The sequence below is a fragment of the Trachurus japonicus genome, chromosome 11, assembly GCF_045865225.1.
Source record: "Trachurus japonicus isolate A0001 chromosome 11, Traja_1.0".
Lineage (NCBI taxonomy): Eukaryota > Metazoa > Chordata > Actinopteri > Carangiformes > Carangidae > Trachurus > Trachurus japonicus.
Window position 1 is genome coordinate 25,148,023 of NC_140917.1, and position 13,037 is coordinate 25,161,059.

Here is a 13,037-nt window from a genome sequence, read left to right on the forward strand (position 1 = left end):
ATTACTGTTATGACAGGCAAGAAAAAGTAAATTTACCTCTACATTTAAACTTCACCTTAACTTTCCTAAAGGTGTGAGAGGCTGAAAGCATGCATTGTTGTGGAGTGTGAAAGGTTTTATGTGCAAAGCATGCAATTGATGACTAAAGCAATCTCTCTGCAAAGTATCAAGGCCTGTTAAGGATTGGGCCAGATCAGTGAAACATTTGATCAGAAAAGAAAACACCCATCAAATACATTGAAATGTATTTTTGTATTATTTCTGACTTTGCCTTTGTATCTTTACTGCAGGTCTGCAGAAGGTTTCCCTACTTCTAAGAGCCGAATCAACGCTGAACTCATGGATTGGAAGTTTCTCCAGGGTCTTCTTAGCGGGGTCAACAAGTACTCCACTGCCTTCGGACGCATCTGGCTGTCGGTGGTCTTTGTCTTCAGGGTGCTGGTCTTCGTGGTGGCGGCCGAGCGTGTCTGGAGCGACGACCAGGGACACTTTGACTGCAACACCCGCCAACCAGGTTGCACCAACATCTGCTATGATTACTTCTTCCCCATCTCCCACATTCGCCTCTGGGCTCTCCAGCTCATCTTCGTCACCTGCCCTTCGTTCATGGTCGTTCTGCATGTGGCCTACAGAGAAGAGCGGGAACGCAAGTACCAGGCCAAGCACGGCAAAGACACCCACCTGTACGACAACCCAGGCCAAAAGCACGGTGGTCTCTGGTGGACTTATCTGATCAGCCTGTTCATCAAAACCACCTTTGAAGTCACGTTTCTCTACTTGCTCCACTACATCTATGACAGCTTCAAGCTGCCCAGGAAGGTCCAGTGTGACATCAGTCCCTGTCCCAATTTGGTGGACTGCTACATCTCCCGGCCCACTGAGAAGACCATTTTCACCTACTTTATGGTGGGGGCGTCTGTAGTGTGTGTAGTGCTTAACATCTGTGAGATTTTCTATCTGATTGCAGCCCGTGTGGCGAATCTCAAACGACAAGGCACCGTGCACACTACATCTAGAAAGATCCACCCTGAAAAAGACTGTGATGGCTGCAGGTCATCTCTTACATCCTGAGTGGAGACAATCAAGATGTCCTTTTATACGTAATCAACTGTTGGGTTATCTCTTTTCCCCCCTCTATTACAGATTAAGTTCACCTTTTTTCATGTCTGACTTACTACAATAGTCAAACGACTGGTAATGTACATTGAAAAAGTTGTTGGTTGCAAAAACCCATATTAATGTGAAATGTCAGGAGTAGATTATATCCACTTCATTTGTCTAACTCAGACTGTTAAAGCCTCAGCTGAACTACAGGATGCATCGTTGCACATAACAGGACTTGGTCCCACAAGTTTTTTTAAGTCAAGAAACCTGCTCTACATGGATGTCATGGACAGCAGAAACAACCGCCGCAAACACCAACTTTACAGTGTGCACATTGGCCATAGAACACACACATGGAAACGGTGAACTTGTCCCCTAAGGATATTTTAATTTTCTATAACTGGCCTAAATATAGCTCTTAAACACAAACATGCTTTGCCTTATAATTATTTTCTGTGTAATGAACATTTCTTTACTCCAATGAAACATAATGAACCAATACTAATTAAAACGTGGTGCTCTCACATTTGTGAACATTGTCATCATACAAAACTGGCATTTGTAATGTATTCTCTGAAAAATATTGTCGAAGCAATAAGAATAAATTTTTCTTTTCAACTCAATCACAGAAAACTTCTGTTCATGTGATATGTTTTTCTCCTCATTTAATGATGCTTTTTCTCCACCTGGTGGCACTAAAGGCACACTACAGTATCATCATGCGGGTGTAAAGCCCTCATGACAATGATCACCAACATGACCATTCACAAATCCTGTGCTTCAAGTGTCTATCGACAACCAATTTCTGTCCATGAACTGTGACTTGTGCGGAAGTTCTCATTAGTAACTTTACGAGTGATGTAAGAATTTTAATTGTGTGTTGTCTGTCTAATTGGCTTTGAAATAGCATAAATAGACTGATGTTCTTCTTAATGCACCACATTGGCAGAAACAATTGCTTATGCAAAAAAAAGAAGAAAAAAGAAAAAAGCTTTCAGAATAAGTTCATTGATAGTAGCCTAATAGTGCATTTTCATATCACAAAAAACATAGAGGCTGGGGAAAGTACCTGTTCTCATTTACATAACAGTTGGCTCAATTTAACGGACGAGTAACTTTGATTTCAAAATAAAAGCACAAACTACCTCACTCTGAAAAATGATTTTTTTTGAAGTGTGAGAAAAACATAGGGATTTAAATGTTTACTATCTGTCTTACACAGGGGCACCTGAACACACATTCAAAATGCTTGTATAGCCTATGTCACAACACGTTTTACTTTGCCTGTTTTAGTCTGTAGCCTACACATAATTTCTTATTCATACAAATCGTCTGGTTTTCTTTTTTCTTTTTTAAGTAGGCTATAGCTAGTCTATTCTAGCCGATAATATTTGTTGTCTAACTCTTGAAAAAAAAACTATTCTATTCACGTGACGCGCTTGAAATTAAGATTAGATTTTATTTTGAAAAGTCTGGACGGGAGTATCCTTTTTTTGTCTGTCCTACTGGAGCGTCAGTTTGATGAGATGAGATAATAGGGAAGGGGACACAAGTCAACACCACACGTTACTCTAACTTTACTATGAATGTAAACGGATGGTGACCTGACGGAGATGGCCGGCGCAGGTAACAAAGTCACTGAGAGGTTTGTTAACTGCAGGCGGTGTTTGTTGAGAAGTTTCGGCTGTTTGTTAAGGTGTGGTAGCAGAATGGCTCACCTGTAGAGGATGATCAACTCTAATATCTCGTGAGGAAACCTGTGATATAGCCTACCACGACTACTTAGACGGAATTTCACTGGTTCAGTGTTTTCTGTTTTGTTTTATTGTATCAAACACTTTAAACGACACTTAGCCTACTTCAAATCAGTGGTGATCAGCACTGATCATTTAGCCAATTGGTCTTGATAGTTTATATAGGTTGAGAGAGTAAATACTTGATACCTAGGGCCTATAGGCTGTCCACACCCTTAGGACCACATGGTTTGTAGATGAATCTGAGCAGTTTTAAAGCTCAGATTTAGAAACTCTGCTTGTGTGTTGCAGGTTTCTCTTCTTACTTTTCAGGTGGCATTTGTTGTCCCTGATTTTTGTGTTGAATTTTAGTTTAAAATGTCATCTTTTCACTGTCAGGTTGAGAATGTCTGATCTGAATGCTGCTACATGTGGTCAGTATACAAAACAGTAGGCCTAACAATGTAGCTACTCGTTACCTTACTTAGAAATAAAAAAGAAAATATTGTTGAACGGTCATTATTTTAATTCTTCCGGTTTTTAAACGCAACATTTTGCTGATTCAGTACATCCTCTTCACTTAAATGTTATGAATGTAATACTGTGTGGATTAGCTTTTCTTTACATTCTTCAGTCAACTCTATGCACTTGTATGAGACAGCTCCAGTGAGGCCGGCCTGGACTGTAGTTATGTGCTCAGCAGCTAATCATTAATGCAGGTGACATCTCTGTGGTGGTTTCGACCAGTCTTCTCTGATCAATAATACCAACGGTCAACCGGCATGATGTAATATCATCTGAAATAACTGACACTCTCTGAGTTTTTTGTTATATTACACTGCCCACTCACTTCTCTCCTTCCCTACACTCTCCAGGACTGTGTTGTTCCAGCCTGGAGGAACCCAAAGTCCTCATGAAGATGGGTCTCAGCATGATTCTTATCGGCCATGTTAACTTCCTGTTAGGAGCGCTGGTGCACGGCGTGGTGCTCAGACACATCAACCTTCACAAGCAGGCCCGGGCCATGGAGTACGCCATCTCTAACGTAGTGGCTCTCACCTCCGGCCTGGTGGTGAGTGTATGAAGACACACTGCATTCAGACACTGTCTCTTGTTCCCCATGTTGTTATGTAGAAAAAATCATTAGAATTATTTGTTTTCCTCATTGACAAAGCAACATTCTATACTTTATTTCAGCAAATGTATTCAAAAAGAGAAAAATAAGTAGCCTACTACATTGACATGGACATGATTAACTCCCATTTGTTTTGGTCACAGAAATGTCTCCACACTTTGACTGGAGTCCACCTGTGATGAGTTCCACTGGATCATCTCTCTTTCTCTCTGCTTGACTCTCATGTCTCTCACTTTCACTCTAGCAGCAAATCAAAAGAGAAAAGTGAATGGACCTGTTTGGGCTGCACTGAATATTCAATAGTTTCATCTTAAAAAGTCACAATTGGGTATTGAATGCCAAGTCCCATACAGGTTCCTCTCTTTTTTGTCTTCCGGTGTGCTGTGTTAATTTGCAGTGCATTTGAATGCATTTTCTTCATCTGCAGTGTGTTTAGTTTTCAGGGTCACTGTACAAAAGCTTGTAAACAGTCTGAGTTTGCAAAGAGTGGCTCATTCAGCTGATCACTGCAAACGGATCAACTGAATTGACAGTAAAGTTAAAGGGCGATTCCATGATGAGCATGCTTTGGCCTGACAAAAACAACTTCAGAAACACACACAAAGAGACACTTCTTGAACACATATTTGAAATGCTTGCAAGAACAACAATACTGTCACAACATGTTTTTTACTTTGCCTGTTTTACTGCCTTGAGACTGGCTGAGAGATATGTGATGTGAAACCTTAGCATTTTTAATGTTCTGGTCCTTTTTTCCAGGATGTCTGCTGTTGTTTGCTCCTGTCTAGTCATAATGGAACAATATCTGTCTTGTATCTACAGGGAATTGTTGTTGGCATTCTGGCTATCATCCTGTCTAAAAACAAGAGGAGCAGAGGCCTGGTCAGTATCACTTACATTTTTTCCTACAAAATTGTTACTTTTTTTTATTTGAAAGTCCTCAAAAGAGATGATGTACTTCACTGGTCCCTCCCTACTTTGTCAGATCAGTATTTCTCACTGGGCAGCACATACACTTCATTCTCTTTGATATTTTCCAGCTTTTTCGAGTTTTTATCTGTGAAGTCAGGAGAACATAAAAAAATCCCTTTGAGCTCCTCCATGTTGCTTCAGGTGTCTGAGTCCAGCCCCGCATAGCTGGAGCGGTGTGTTTATCCAGTCAGCTGCCTGTCAGGCTGCTCAGACGGGACTGACAAGGCAGCCATCTGAACAGAATGAGTAAGCTTTGGCAAACCTGCCGTGATAAACCACTCCCGCTTTCCCTTTGTTAGTGAGAGCAGCTGTGAACTGGCCAGGGCAGAGCTGACAAACAGCAGGTTACCACCTCATCTACCTTTTTATCTTTAGTCAGCCATCCAGGCATCACTTAGCATGAAATGAACAACAGGTAATCTCAGCACTCCCCTTTTTCATGTGAACGTAATCTTGTACCGGCTACTGCAGTTTCTAATCTCCCAGACAGATGATATTATTCCTTATTGTTCTTATCAGGTTATAATTCAATTACTCAATAATCTTCACAAAGCAGAGTCTCCAGTGTAGAGGTTTAGTGAATCTATGTCTCACCTTCTGTAAACTCCTTAAAGGTTGGGTTACTATACAAGAAACATGTAGTAATCATTTATCATCACATATGGCTGATTGCATAACAACATAGTTTGACTAAGGATTATGCTACACAGTGTTACTGTGACTATCAACAGACCAAAACCAACAGTGTGTGAGTCAGTGTGTTTCATACTCCATGGTGATGGGCACCTCATAGCTTCAAGCCCAATGGTCCCTACTGAAAATGTAAAGAAGACTCAAAAAACTTGGTTTGAAAGAATGGGGAGGCTCACTGATGTGTTTTTAGTAGGTGTTGAGTAATAATGGAGGTCAGCAATACAGAGGAATACTGTATATGAAATCATATTGGATTCACTGAATATTTGATAGGATGATGAGAAGGAATTAAAGGATGAGCATGATTATTTTAGCACTGTGTTTTCCCCCATTCCTTTATCAGTAAAAAAAAAAAAAAAAAAAAACTTCATTGGGACACAAGTGGACATATTTTAAATGTCTTGTTTTGCCTATTCAAAAATCCCAAACCCCAATCATGTGAAAGGGTAAACTTTAACCTGAGAGTATTTGATCTGATGTATACTAATAATTAAATAACTAATATTTTATCACAATTTTTGCTTTTAAATATACAATTAATACATTTTCAGAGTAGTTGCTAATTAGCTACATTTATAGAACAACAAATTAATTCATTTACATTAAAGATAACAAGAGATGTTTGCTTTTGGTTATAAAAGAGTCATGGGAATAGCGTCGTCGGATCGCTAGTTGGCATCGTTTATGGTCGGAACTACGACGGTATCTGATCGTCTTCCAACCTCCGACTTTCATTCTTGGCAAATGTTTTCACTTTCTTCCATCTTGCGCCGGTCCAAGAATTTCACCATGTGCGTGGAGGCTCATGGGAAATGTAGTGTGAAAACACTTCACTTTCTGAAACTCCTCATAGTCCCTTTAAGTAATTTTAGCAGGTGCTTTTATCGAAAACAACTAAGTGATATAATTGCTTCTGCACATTGGATTTGTTGATGATTAGAAAAATATCAAACATTGACTTATTCTTTAAATTTGAAACTCTTGGATGCACATCATCTTTGCTTTTTTTAATCAATATCCATGTATTATTGCTTATCTTTAAATATAACACTTTCATGTTGCAACAGATGCCTTAAATCTGCTGTATTTGCACTGTTTGTATATTGTTTATTCTTTGCTGTGCTTTTATCTATTTCCAGCAGCAGACTCCCCAGGTTCCCTGCTGGCTGGGTGCCTTAAAGGGATAGTTCACCCTAGAATGATATTTCGCTCATTATCTACTCACCCTCATGTTGACTAAGGGCTGGAAGAAGTTTCAGAGTCCACCGTCCCTTCTCTGAGTTACAGGGGGTCTTGGTGTAGCAGTGCATGTCCATATAACGGTTGCAAAGGGACACCAGAGCTCTTCGTAAAAAAACACACACAAAAAAACATCCAAATACCTCCATGATGCTCGTATGTAATGTCCGTCTTGTGCTGAAGCCCCAAATTGCATAACTGTCCCGAAAAAAATTAAATAAGTCTATATTTTAAGCTTGTTTGTAGCGGAAGCTTCTCGAAGCTCCTCTTCCTGGTCCGTCCAAATCTCGCGTGATTTGCGCCGGCGTCAGTGCGGTTACTGCGAATCACGCGAGATTTGGACGGACCAGGAAGAGGAGCTTCGAGAAGCTTCCGCTACAAACAAGCTTAAAATATAGACTTATTTAATTTTTTTCGGGACAATTACGCAATTTGGGGCTTCAGCACAAGACGGACATTACATACGAGCAGCATGGAGGTATTTGGATGTTTTTTTGTGTGTGTTTTTTTACGAAGAGCTCCGGTGTCCCTTTACAACCGTTATATGGACATGCACTGCTATGCCGAGACCCCCTGTAACTCAGAGAAGGGACGGTGGACTCTGAGAATTCTTCCAGCCCTTAGTCAACATGAGGGTGAGTAGATAATGAGCGCAATATCATTCTAGGGTGAACTATCCCTTTAAAGCTTCATCTTAAAAATAATCAGGAAAGAAAACTGATGGATGATGGTTATTTGTGTGTCTCACACAGACATGGTCGCTGTTCTCAGTCGGTCTGGCAGCATCGATCACGGCAGCAGCTTCAGCCGTGGGACTCCTGGTGTCCGTGGTGATGGCCATCATTCATGGCGGGCGGAGCCTCCTGACTCACTGCCGCTTCCCCGATGCCATTGGCTACTCAAGCATCACCAACGAGTGTCCTTTTGACCCCACACGCATCTATGTGAGTGTGTTAGTGTGTGTGTGTCCCGCACACACTGAGATCAAAGCATGAACTGCGACTTTTTCCACAGGAGCTGGCTCTTTGAACAGCTGATCATTGTCTCCGCTACATAATGGCAACAGAGCAGCGTGGCAGTGTGTTGCAGTGGCTGTATCACTTGTGTGTGTTTGTGTACAACCTACATAGTGTGTAAGAGGAAGGAGTTGGAGGTTGAGTGTCTGTCTTTTCTGTCACTCAGTCAGTCACACTCTGTAGCCCATGGGCTGGTGGCAGAAATGCTGACCTGACCCTGTCGGCCCACTTTAGGCTCCGTCCTGTTCCAGTGTGTTGCAGATGGACTGTCAGGCTGACTCAGCCTCACAGCTGCATCCACGCATCAGCACCACTTTGGCATTTTAGCACAGCTAGTAGTCTACAATTTGTCAGTTAAGTGACCTTTGTCTTAAGCTGGATTTATACTTGACACAAGAGGTTAATGGCGGTGCCGCTGCAGATACATACGGCGTAGGTTTTGGATTTCGCCCATTAATAGCACAAACACCAAACTAAATGGATGTTGTATTTGTAGACTACAGCTCGTTGCTTTGTTTACATTTGTATGTTCACTTTTGTGACACAGAGCGACACCTGAAGGTGTGACTTTTTTCATTATTGAGACTTCTGCGGAATTACCTGTTTACAGATCAGTTATTCACTGTCACAGAAAGGAGTATCATGTCAGCTGAAACTGGTATAGCCAGATTATCACACACAAACTAGGCTCACTTTAACGTCTAAGCCTTACAAGTGTTTTTAAAGAGTAGCCTAACTAAACCCCTAAAACACTTTTTTCTGCTGAAAACAAATATATTTTTTGCATACTGGGGTGCCATGTGGAGCAGTGGGTAGAGCAGGCGCCCGATATGAGCTACAGTTCACGTTGCCGGCCCTGGTTCCGGTTTGAATCCCGCATCAGGCAGCCCTTTAATGCATCTCATTCTCTCTCAACTATACTGTCAAATAAAAGCAAAAAAGCCCCAAAAATATACTTTAAAATATACTGTCACCACTACTAATACCAATGTAAACAGGAGAACACACAGCAGCTTATTGCTAACAAATCTCAGTTTTTGGTATCTCTGTAGGCATCTTAGCTTGAAGAGGTGCAAATAAGTCTCCGTAGCTACAGTAGCTACTTCATTTGTTTCCATAGAAATGTCTCAACTAGCGAGCACAGCATTGGCCTTACTTAACTGACAAGTTTGTCAACCTCAGCACTGAAAGCTACAATGTACAACAAAATACTAGCAATAACCACAAATGAATAACAAACCAGTTTTTCCTAACAGTTTAATTTGTCAGTCTAGCTGTTGTTAGGCAGATGTAGATTGATTTACTCCCATCATACAAACATTCACATCAGTGTGCTCTGTGTATCTCTTTCATGCTAGCAAGCTATCACCAGAACATCCTCCCAAATATTAAACTCACTGGTTAACATTTAAGGGTATTTTTTGATAATTATTGGGTATTGTGTTGTTGTTGTTTTTTTTATCTTGATTACTAGGCTAATGGAGAACTGTGCTCACAGATCAGGTTTAAACAAACCCCCCAGGTTAGCAAGACTAACAATAAATTAAATAAATTATACATTGACATCAAGAATCTTCAGTTTTTCAGTGTTTCTTAAAAGAGGGATATATGTATATGCTCATTATTGATTTTACTTCAATAATGGTGGCAGAGAACCTAACCAAAGTCATAATAAACAGTTATCCTGTAATCAGAAAAATGGTCCCAACTGAGACTGCACACTTGTTGAGACTGGAGACTATGCTGCTCACTCAGGCCTAGTCCACACGAGCCCGGGTATTTTTGAAACCGGAGTTTTGCTCTGCATCCACACGAGTGGTGTAATAAAAACACTCCGTACACACGCAACCGTGGAATCCGCTACCATGTGACGCAATGCACGTGTGGAAGGCTGTTTTAACCAATGAAAATACAGTGGAAACCGCTTATGGAGCAAAAGGCTTGGGACGGAATCATTCCTATACAAATGCTGTTTAAATAATTCGTTATCAAGAAATCCGCTTATAGCCTAGTGCTGCTCATTTTTGGTCATTTTATGGATGAAAACATGCACAAAAACAATTTCAAAACTACGTGTAGCCTATTTATTTTATTTTCGGCGGTGTCCCTTTGACGTGCACTGCTGCAGCAGCCTGCACATGTTGCTGCGCTGTGTCTTGACTCTTGTGCTGTGTGTTGTTGTGTGCTGTGTTGTTGTGCTGTGTGCATCACCTGGCTGGCTGAGCTGTCGGTGCGGCGCAACTCTTTATCACTGGCTGTTGTGTTGTCTGTCAAAACAAGGATGAATGAAACATATCCACTTTATATCGACCGCGGACGTCACGAATAAATGTTCGGCTTTTGGCTCGTTCCTCATCTCCGCATAGGCTCTTTTTATCACTGCCTGACAGCAGTGCGACCTCCCTCCCGTCGTACCCGGTCTGACAGTGACATAGGCTATTGCCTATATCTTTTTACAGTCTATGGCTATTGCCTGTTCATTCATGAAAATCATCCCGAAAAACTCTCAATCAGACAAGGTGGGGAATAAGAAACTGCTGCGCTACTGTAGTAGTTCTGTCATTTTAAAAACAGCTGATCTGTAGCGTCACTTTACTGTAAATGATGCTGTGTGGAAAACCAGCTGTGGTCTGTGATTGAGGGTGAGTTTGGAGCTGACAAGAGGATCGCCCTGACGACCGTTTCGTTATATTTTTCTCATCGAAAAACTATACAAATAGCATTTAGATGATGTAAAAAAAATTTTTTTTAAAAGTGAAATAATAAAAATCCACTTTGTCACCTCCATTTTTGCGAGCTCACGTCAACTTCTGCAAACCGCTGCAAACAACCTCTGCAGCTGGCAGTGTTTACATCAGCACGTGTGCAGCTATGACGTAAACGAGTAAAACAATCACGGTTGCAGTGTCCACACGCACCCGGTGAAACCAACCCCGGCCCAAAACCCCACCCTGGACCCCGGTTTCAAAAAACCACGGTTTCAGGGTTCCAAAAGCACGGTTGCGTGTGGACAGGACATACAACCGGGAACATATGTTCACAGTTTCAAAAATACCCGGGCTCGTGTGGACAAGGCCTCAGAGCTGTACCTGGGGATCTTCTGTGTGGCTGCCTCAGGGGTAGATTAGCCGACATCACCTGAAATGTGTCTTGTTTCTGGTTCTGATTGTTGCTGAGTGACAGTACTGACGGTTACATAAGGTTTACTTACTTGTGTTACTTATTTCTTTCTTTATTTTTTATACTTTCTGCATATTTCACCACGAATCCCAAAGAAAGCTCCAGACTTTGAACTGGAAACTTTGATTCTCTTTGTAGTCAGCATGGCTAACAAAAGGCAGCTCTTCCTTTTTTGAATTCCCTCTGCACATTTTTTACTTTGATACATTCCTCTCTGCATAATTTATTCACAATGCTGACTCCCCTGTGCTCAAACAAAGCAAAACACATTCTGTACCACATAGTCACCCACATTGTTTCCTTATTTATGTGGAGCTGCTGAGCGATCGTGCTTCAAACTGTGCTCTGTACGGTCCAGCTGGTGGTTGGCTCTAACTCCACTTCTCCCTCATCTCATCTCTCCCCAGAGCACCACTCTCATCCTTTGGGTGCCTCTCATCGTGACTTGTGTCATCCAGATGGTGTTCTGCGCCCGGTGCTCTGCCGTCTGCGTTTCGTTCCTGGGCCTGCGTTGCTGCGCCAACAGGAAGATACACAGAGACTACGGCAGAGCGGTGAGATTTTGAGACAAATACACATGCATTTTAAAGGGATAGCTCACCCAAAATTCAAAGTTCACTCATTATCTACTCACCCTCATGTCGACTAAGGGCTGGGAGAATTTTCAGAGTCCTCCGTGCCTTCTCTGAGTTACGGGGGGGTCCGCGCAGCAGTATTTGTCCATATGACAAAATGAACCGTGAAATGAGAAATTGTTCCGAAAAAAATTAAATAAGTCTATGTTTTCAAACTATGTTTGTAGCGGAAGCTCCCAGTGTCTCAGTTCACTGCTCTTCCCAGTGGAACAATTTCTCATGTTGGGGCTTCAGTACAAGAGGGACATTACAGACGAGCACTATGGAGGTATTTGGATGTTTGGTGTGTCTTTTTGAACAAAGAAAAGTGAGCACCATTCACAACCATGATATGGACAAATACTGCTGCGCGGACCCCCCCCCCGTAACTCAGAGAAGGCACAGAGGAGGAAAATTCTCCCAGCTCTTAGTCGACATGAGGGTGAGTAGATAATGAGTGAAATATGAATTTTGGGTGAACTATCCCTTTAAATAAGGCAGGATGTTAAAACTCTGGTAAAACACTGTAATAAAATAATTTCTATGTGTTTGTGCAGATCAATGTGGTGAGGCCAATGGAGAAAGCTGCTTCCTCTTACTACAGTGAACCCCCATCTCGCTATAGTGAACCACCCAGAACTCAGAGTAAACCCTCATCTCGCTATAGTGAACCTTCAAGAACTCACAATAAACCTTCATCTGTTAATACTGAACCTTCAAGAACCTACAAGGAAGCCCCTGCTCGTTATACTGAACCTCCACCAACCTCCAGTGAACCTCCATCTAGCAGCTGTGAACCTCCTAGAAGCTACCATGAACCTCCACGACGGAACACGGCGCCTCCACGACGGCAGCAGCGACCTCCGCAGCATCTTCCCCGTCAGCAGCGGAGTCTTCCTCCCTCTGAGAGAGAGAGGCAGCCTCTTCGCCAGCCGTCCAGAGAAAGGTCAGGGAGAGAGAGGCAGGAGACGAGGGCTGGCAGCCGGCAAAGGCCACCGGAGCAACACCAACTGCTGGAGAGGAGTACATTTGAAAGGTCCAGTTTCTGGATTTAGCCATTATTTGACAGGCCAGAGCTCACAGAACAGGGGGGGCTGGGAGGTTATGAACTGAAGCTGGAGCCTCAAAGATTGTATTCAATCTCTAACAGCCATGTTTACTGTCTGTACTTCAAAGCTATGGACTTTGAGTATGAGAATGTTTTATTTAGTGATGCAGCGGATCTGAAACTGAATGTGATGTGTGAAATTTCTGCAGTGTAGCATCTTTGGACTGCATGATGAATCCCAGTTATGTGAGTGTGTATGTTGATGTATATTTGTGCTTATGAGGTCAAAGGTGTTCGCATTGG

At 42.1% G+C, this 13,037-nt stretch overlaps 2 protein-coding genes across 2 annotated transcripts; both read left to right on the forward strand.

Moving 5' to 3' along the window:
* Window positions 1–318: 318 nt before the first annotated feature.
* LOC146978920 (gap junction beta-3 protein-like) lies at window positions 319–1,220 on the forward strand. Its single transcript, XM_085791989.1, has one exon. It carries the CDS (start codon window positions 340–342, stop codon window positions 1,069–1,071), a length of 732 nt encoding a protein of 243 aa, XP_085648115.1. The 5' UTR covers window positions 319–339; the 3' UTR covers window positions 1,072–1,220.
* A 1,397-nt stretch (window positions 1,221–2,617) lies between these two features.
* On the forward strand, window positions 2,618–12,885 carry LOC146978921 (keratinocyte-associated protein 3-like). The gene is made up of 6 exons (XM_085791990.1): window positions 2,618–2,730; window positions 3,713–3,909; window positions 4,795–4,854; window positions 7,629–7,820; window positions 11,480–11,626; window positions 12,244–12,885. Exons 1-6 carry the CDS (start codon window positions 2,718–2,720, stop codon window positions 12,739–12,741), a joined length of 1,107 nt encoding a protein of 368 aa, XP_085648116.1. The 5' UTR covers window positions 2,618–2,717; the 3' UTR covers window positions 12,742–12,885.
* The last annotated feature ends 152 nt before the right edge of the window (window positions 12,886–13,037 follow it).